General features: G+C 39.2%; 1 protein-coding gene across 1 annotated transcript; it reads left to right on the plus strand.

Moving 5' to 3' along the window:
• The first annotated feature begins 684 nt into the window (after nt 1–684).
• Nucleotides 685–5,314, plus strand: LOC124149830. The gene is made up of 3 exons (XM_048381553.1): nt 685–721; nt 2,970–3,410; nt 4,975–5,314. The coding sequence occupies exons 1-3, from the start codon at nt 685–687 to the stop codon at nt 5,199–5,201; spliced, it is 705 nt and encodes a 234-aa protein (XP_048237510.1). The 3' UTR covers nt 5,202–5,314.
• The last annotated feature ends 3,318 nt before the right edge of the window (nt 5,315–8,632 follow it).

Raw genomic sequence — 8,632 nt, forward strand, 5'->3', positions numbered from 1 at the left:
GAAATGTGTTATTCATGTGATATAACATTAATTTTGATATAACCCGATTTGAATGATAAATACAGCCGAAATACGATGAAATGTATCAACCAAGTCAGTGAGCCTGACACCCGATCCCGTTAGTCACCTCTTTGGACAAGCATTACCTACAAGCATTGGTTGTTGAAGACATATTCTAACCCGGACCTTCAAAAGGGGCGTCTTCAAAGGACACCTGTAGGACACCTGTCCGTACTTAACAACTAGTGTGGCCAGTCGATCCCCATCTAAAGAATTTTTAACATGTATATTGAATCAGTGAACTATTTCACTGTAGAATCACTTGGGACACATACAAAACAATCATGGTATAAAGTGTAATACAGTAACTCACCTTACGACGTATATTTACCTATTTACCTTTCACATGCGCATTGCCAAAAGATTAATGAACGATAAGGTCGAGGGAAATGCTTGCATGGAAATTATAAATACACCTTTGTGTGAACGATATATTGGTTTGCTATACTTTATGGCAGTTGTGCACAGAAACTAATCATTCGAAGATGGGTAATTATCGATACACATTGCATGTGTACAGGAAATCATGGAAGTTCAAAGATTACCCATACTGTAAGGATTCACGTGATCTTACACATGTATATACGTATATATTAGACGTCTTATTTCTTTCTACATATGAAAATGGTCGGTATAATCGCATGGCTGTTATTCCTCCAGGGTAAGAAACAGTTTCATAATATTTCCCCTTATATTTTTTAAGCATTGTTACTGGGAAATATCAGTTTTGCATTACGCTATTTGGCTTTGTTCAATGTACCATTGCCTTGGCTGTCATATCCTCATTGTCGCGTTTAGTTAAATCTGACACTGACATCAGTGGTATATTATGGGAAAAGGCTGAACAAGGCAAAAGGTGTTTATGTTTTTAAAGCTGCAACACGCATTCATGGATATATATCATTTCTATCAACTGCTACGCGAGGCTAGGGGCGCGTATGATTTGAATCTTGCTTCAGATGGTCAGAAGTACATATCATCTTAAATTTGTTAAAAGTGCCCATAATATTATGTGCTGGGCACCAAACGAAACTGGGGATATCATGTTGCTCCCTAGTATGTGTCAATGTAAAATGCTGGCTGTACGTGGGAAGAAGTTTGCATAATTTGATAACTGCTGAAGGTGGCCGCCACCATACCACCGTGTTATGGTCGTCATTGTGTGACCTTTGACCCCTTTTATATTGGTCAGAGTTAGCTACCAAAATTACCTGTCTATAGTTACAGTATGATTTACAAACAGATACTTATCATGATATCGTCCATGTCGATGCCATGCCATGTTGATCAAAACTGATTCTAATCCTTGGGTATTTATGCCACATATTATTGAACCCGTTTTCTTGCTATCGATCTGTACTTGTGTATTAAGACTTGACTTCCACTTTGTGTGAGTTCATTGGAGTATGAACCTTCATAGAGTGATAGCCAAACTGAACTCTATGAAGGTTCAAAATCCAATGAATTCACACGCACTGAAAATCAATTCTTATGTTTTTTTATATCATTATTTTTTACCCCGAAGGATGTAGTTTTAAAGACAGTTTTATTTAGTACGCATGATTCAAAACGAGAGGTGACAAGAGTGTATGTATGCTCAACATGCTCTCCAGGAACAACTTTTGAAGTTTCTTTAGAACAGATGTATTCAATTAATATCCTCATTAAATTAGAAAGGTCTGTTGAGAAACTACCTTAGTAAATCAGTCACAATGACAGCGCGTCGTAAGACATTTACATAGCGACGTAAACATGGCCGACACAGCGTGACGGGGGAGATTTCCGATTTTGTGATGTTTAAGGAGTGGTGCAACTTCGGTGCTATCTTCAAACAGTGAATGGGAGTAGGAGGTATTGTGAACTCTTTAACACTTTCATTGAATATTCCCCAGGGACATGAAAATTGAATCAGATCATACACTGAGACGTTGACACGGAAATTGTTAATGCACTTTAAGTGGACAATTTTAGTCTGTGGAGTCTTTGTGTTATCATAAATCAAAGAACATCTTAAAAGTTTGCAGGCGTTTGGCGTTCGTCATACTGACATGTGCCAATGATTTCTCTTGGACATATCCCCCAGAAATATAAGAATTCTCGGGGTTCGCGTAATAAACCTAAAACCACCTTTGGAGTGAATAAACACAATTTATCTTTACAAATAATAGATTTTTGTAACCAATACTTTAAATTAGATGATTAAAGGACTGTGCTCAAGGCAATTGGCAGTCCTTGAACGTTATTAAAACGGCACGCTTCTGCCTGTGATGTTTTTTAATGACGTGGACCAATGTAGTAATCAGGTTTTACCCGACTTATAGAGACAATACATCAGTGCTGCTCTACACTATCGATAGTATCGAGAGAAAAAACACAGTTTACCAGTTCTTGTTTTCCGTTCGTTGTGATTAGAAATACTCTTTAGTTGAAATGTGCATGTGGTATTCATTCAGAACGTTCATAAATTAGTATTTGATAATAATCAGAGATGCTTCTATCAAAGATAGTCATCGAGCCACACAAAAGGGCTGAAAGACCTAAAGTAACACATGGCCTAAATGCGTAACAATGGAATTCCATTACTGCACACGGCAGCAGTACAACGTCTTGATTAACGTATCTCTCAAACAAACAAGTATTTGAAATTGCCTGTGTTTTTGTCACACACACCTATACATTCAAGTTGTTTATGAATTGGTTGCTTGGTGACTATACGCCACACATGGTAATAATCACGTTTAGACCTAGTCTGGAAATGAACTCTAGACGTTTTTAGAATTACTACCACACGACAATACTAACCACTTCACGCTGTATACCGTTAGTTTCACATTTGGTTTAAATGAAATTTGAACAATGCGCAAGACATGCAATGATTGTAAAGCTTGTTTTGTTTTCATTTTCACTAGGACCAATCGCCAGTGTGACGGAAGAACTTTCAACTGTATATAACGAACGCGTCCTGGTTGCCGCAGCTAGTATAGAACTAAACAACAATGAGCAGCTGTTTGTATTTGACGTGAAGTCTTGTGATGACGTTACTCTATATCTCCAAGACGACATTCAGGAAGAATATCAAATCACCATCAGAGCAGGATCGGTCGTCTCGGAAATTGCAGCCTGTCGCGGAGGTCAGTGCCAGGTGGTGGTCAAACCTATGGTGGAGGAGGAATTCTGTTGGGGTCACGCATCCTTCTGGGTGAGCTCCCGTACACTCGACAAGATCCTAGAGTTCGGCAAGGGATGCGAGAAAGGGAATGTCGTGTTGGCATCACTCGACACAGGGAACGACTTCCGGATCACGAAGGTCCAAGTGTCTGCCAGATTGACAGGAAGCTGGAAGTTGGGGGGTGAGAATTTCAGGAACCGATGAAAATACACAACTGTTCAAGGCAAACCTTCCTTTGACTGCGATCGAGATGACGTTTGGTTTGAACAGTGGTGTATATGTGCGTGTATTAATGTATCTATGTCCACGTAATACTATTTCAAAGAAGAGATTGTCTGCAACGAAATTTTGAGAGGTTAAGAATGCGATTAGGAGTGGACGATTTGATTTCTCGCGGAGTATGGGAGGTGGGGGAAGACAGAAAATACACACCTTATAAATTTGTGTAAATAAAAAATCAGCCTCTGCTTGTTGAAAATATTATCACATCCACAAAAAGTCGTCAGCGTTTTATTGCCGCGCCCGGTAACTGTCATTCTGCTACAGCGTAAACTCCTTGCGACGTGGTCATGCGTTGCTCCTTGATGTTGCCTGCCAACAGCTTGTTTTCTGTGTTGTGTCGTTCATCTTAACATGTTATTTGTCTCTGTCAAACGGTGTTGTACGTTGACATGCTGTAAGTACAGCATGAGTTCCACTGATTTGGGTACCTCAGCACTGCATTACTCAGCCAATTGTTTTAGTTGTGTTTGAGCGATTGATTCTCAACCATTTTGTAACACTATACGGGGTTTGGAATGTCGTGTAAGTACTTTCTGACATTTTAGGGTGGTACGGGTGGCCCAGTCACATAAGGTGCCGCAACTTTCTGTGCAGAGTTGCGATCCTCAGGCGTGCCAGAATCCTATGAGCAGGGGTTCGTATTCCGGTTCACTCTGTTTGTGTTTGTAGGTTTGTCAGCATCACAGTTGTGAACATCTAAGACAGTCATTACTTCAGGCTTTGCTCACACTTCAAACTTATATAATTACACACTGTGACATAAAACTGAAATACTGTTTAAAGCGGCGTAAATACCAAACTCCAAAATTAGTGAATATCAGTAAATGAATGATATTTGGCGCAATAGTTAATGAGTGAGGTTCGCAATATGCCATGCTCGACATGATCGACAACTAGTTGGGTGAGCTACGCCCGAAGCTGTCCAGTACGACGACACTTTGACCAGCCCATAGCGCCAGCTGTCCAGTACGACACTTTGACCAGCCCATAGCGCCAGCTGTCCAGTACGACGACACTTTGACCAGCCCATAGCGCATCTATGTAAATGTGCACTAGTCTGGACATGTCTTGATTTGCACAACAGTCTTTGACGTTTCTATTTCTCAACATGACTCATATTCAACAATCAACTGAATATTAAAGAGAGTGTCTTATGAACAATCGAAATCACATCGAATTACGAGTTATCCATAGTGGGAAGCAAGCGGTGAGATTAGACCAAATTCGGTTAACAATTTGAAATGTATATTTAGTGTACTTCTAGAGATTGTGGTAGCGGTGGTGGTGGAATGGCCATCTGTACACAAATATACACCACCCCCACCTCCTTCCCCAGATCCGCATATTTCTTACATTGAGTTGTCCCATAAAATTTTAGTCTCTGGTTTTCTGGACTGGCTGGTAAAAGTTAACTTGCCAATCATTGCTGACGATGGTCCAACCTCACAAATATACTTTTTCAGACAGTTCCGTGTGTTACAACAGCAGCAGAAACACTTCCGACAACACCCCCCAAGCCTTGACAAATACAACCGATCTCCCACCGCAGTCTCCCGCAAACGGAAGCAGCCAATCTGTCGTGACAACACAACTCACCACCAAGATGCTGGGCTCCTCAGCCTCAGCTCCTACCGTTACAACCCTCAGCCTCCTGTCTGCTGTCGTCGTCATCGCCCGCCTGTACAGGTAGAGAACGTGGTATGACCTTCAAGATCTGCAGATAGCAATGCCTGTACAATGGATTTCTACATATCGAATGTTATCTAACTTTTATAAAAAAATAAAACGGCTGATCAAATTGTTTTAATGTTTTCTGTAATGTATGTGACCATGTTTGGAGGGACGCGAGGGTGAATAGGTATATTAAAGTACTTTTGCTACCTGCATTGGCCCCAGCCGGATTTACATCTTCCCTTCAGATGTACCCTACTCACAGTCGGGGTATAAATTTCATGTAGCCCCCTTATTAATAATCGGACGCATCTTAGGTAACTTGCGTATTTCGCATAGGTATCGATAACTTCTGTAATGAACCGTTGTTTATCGGAATGCATTGGGTAAAGGGAGGTAACTCGCTTCGTCTGCACCGAGTTTTGTGTAGAACCCGTGCAGTACAATGCCTCTAAGTAACCTAATAATAAATAATAAGGGGTTTTTCAGTTTAATGACATCACCTCCACTACACATCACTTTGGTTTGGGAAAACTCATGCCCAGTGCAGCACAACGTCAACTTCAAAACAGAATGTTCCATGCACCCAGTTAACCCAAATAAAATAATAACCACATCCGGTCTAATGACTTTGACCTTCAATCTAAGATTGCCAGACAAATTTATGAGACCATAAACAGTCTCTGTCGAAACCATATAAAGCGATATACATTCGGAATTATACAGTATGTTTGTTTGTTGTTTAACGCCGCACTCAGCAATATGCCAGCTATATGATGGCGCGCTGTAAATAATCTAGTCTCGACCAGACAATCCAATGATTGACATCGTGAGCATCGATCCACATGCATCAACCAAGTCAACGACCCTGACCACCAGATCCCGTTAGTCGCCTATTTATGTCAAGCGTAGTCGCCTTTTACTGCAAGCATGGGCTGCTGAAGACATACTCTACCCCGGATCTTCACGGGTCAATACAGTATTAGACTAACATTTAGTCTATGAAAAGTTACATTACACGATACCCTTCTTGACTCTAAAAATAAATTAAAAAATTCCCTATGCTGATTTCATAGAGCTAGCTGGAGCTGGCTAGACTTGCTTTTTTTATACGTTTCTAGATTTATTTATTTTTCATATTTTTCATGTGAAGACTTTGACACATGGCAGTATAGAAGAAAGTGTATGTATTACTGATCGCTGAATAATGCTTTGTATAATCGTGAATTAAAATGAAATAGTCATCGTTTTGACAATAGGGACGCGTTGCAAGCCAGGAATCGCTTAATTAGTGTAAACACATTAATCACTCATCCTGGGGTCTGCAACAGCTGGCACCGCTTGCGCGCTCTTCCAAAATAGGGGCGCGACTAAAGCTTGGTTGGCTTGCCCAAGATAATATCGTAATAGAAGAGGCTCAATGACGAGCCGATGAATTTATGAATATTCACTGATCATTACTTTAAAGATGAGGAGCAGAGTGGGGATGATTGGATGTCAGCTGCCTTTGCCCATATTCCAGCTGACCAGTCAAGAATGTTTTGTTCCCCTGTCAATCTCAATTTCCGTCGGGCGACGATTTGAGAACGAAGCGACCCCAGCCAGTGATTGGTGCGAGCGATTGCAAACGGCTTGCAAGCGATTTCCCGTTTGCAACGTCCCTCTGGATTTTGGTGACCTTGATCTTCATTTGAGGTCATGAAGTATCTTCTCAAAATGAGACAACACACAATAGATCATGTGCATAAAGTTTCATTTTATTCCAGTTATCATTTTTGTGGAACCCAACTTCACACAATGTGACTTTGAAAATCAATGTCATCCAAATATGTGTTGCAAACTTTAATAGGTGGGGTTACATACATTTTCAATCAGTTGGACATTTTTTCTGAATGAAACTATTCCTACGTTTCGGTGAGGTAAAATGGGGTTTAACTTTGCTCAAGACTGAATATATGAAAATACATGCTATATTCAAGTCATCCTTTATGAAATACATCCAAACAAAATAAATACTACCAATCCAGTAAATATTATTACATTGTATATCTCATTTGAGATTAAAGAGCATCACCATTTAGGATATCATGGTTCACAAACCTGTAATGTATATTTGATAAACAGGCATCAAATCATTCTACTAGATCTTTATACAATCATCATATGCTTGTCTTGCATTCACTACATACTACTGAGTCTATATCATAAATCTTGATCTTCCTTAGGAGTGTGTGAGTGAGTTGTGTATGACCTCTGAACCGGAAGGAAGCAAAATTTGACGAAACGAAAAACAGAAACGAAATCAATTATATGGAATTTGAACATATTCTTAGAATTACACTCGCCTCTAATATCTTCCTTCTACCACTAAAACTATTGCATAATGCTTATGTAACACTCAAAATATGCCTCGTATGAGACCTCAAATTATCTTTAACAATACAGTGAGTATCAAACTTCAGTACCATAGTTTGGGTGAACTCCAGACATTCATCTGCCTGACAAGTATTTTCAAAATAATATACAAATCATAAAAAAAGTATAACTTATCTCCACAAGGTTAAATAGTGTCAAGAAATATGGAGGAATACCATTGTTACAAAACAGATTTACTGGGTATGGACGTCATACGAGAGTCATCAGAATGATGACATTTCCCACCGGCAGCTGTCTGTAAAGTAACCACAAGTAAATGTGCAATTCTGTATGTAATGAGTCGAGTTGAATGTTCTTTAAGAAGTATACATTGTTTACCAACAAAAGATCCACCATGGTCGCATCCATATGAAATGGAAAGTAAAATGTGTGTTTCTGTGGGGTTTTTTTTGCAAACAAATGACAAATTACAAGAAACAATAACTAAACAAGCGTATAGTCAACGAAGTCATCTATATCCCCTGCACATTTTAATAGGTAATGGTCCCAAACCAGGTAACTGACTCAACATTCCCATGTCAAAATAGCTGCAATGGAAATTCTAAAATAAACATTTCTAAAACTCCTTAATATCAAATGGAACCAGTTCAGTATGTACTTTATATATAGGAAATAAGGAAATATTTAACAGATTATTTGTTATACTCCATAAGTGAACCCACCTTATATGAAAACTTAAATCCAACTGGTTGCCATGGAAACGTAAAAAAAAAAAAATATATAAAAATTCCTAAATAGCAAAAGACATGCAAAGTTTTATAAGATAGTATTTAACGTTTTTTTAGTTATGCTCCGGAAACCAACACCACCCTTATAGAACCTAAGTCCAACTTGTTACCATGGAAACATAAAAAATATAAATGTATAATATTCCTAAATAGCAAAAGGCACCAGTTCAGTATGTGCCTGGTAGACATGCAAAGTTTTGTAAGAAAGTATTTAACGGTTTTTGAGTTACGCTCCGGAAACCAACACCACCCTTATAGAACTTAAGTCCAACTTGTTACCATGGAA

This window comes from Haliotis rufescens, unplaced genomic scaffold (assembly GCF_023055435.1).
Source record: "Haliotis rufescens isolate VD_foot unplaced genomic scaffold, xgHalRufe1.0.p SCAF_4, whole genome shotgun sequence".
In the NCBI taxonomy this organism is placed as follows: Eukaryota; Metazoa; Mollusca; class Gastropoda; order Lepetellida; family Haliotidae; genus Haliotis; species Haliotis rufescens.

Excerpts from the sequence above, each read along its gene's own strand:
- LOC124149830 (XM_048381553.1), top strand. The coding sequence starts at position 685 with ATGGTCGGTATAATCGCATGGCTGTTATTCCTCCAGG. Across the intron at positions 722-2,969 it reads ATGGCTGTTATTCCTCCAGG|GACCAATCGCCAGTGTGACG; the intron begins GTAAGAAACAGT and ends CATTTTCACTAG. Across the intron at positions 3,411-4,974 it reads AGGAAGCTGGAAGTTGGGGG|ACAGTTCCGTGTGTTACAAC; the intron begins GTGAGAATTTCA and ends ATACTTTTTCAG.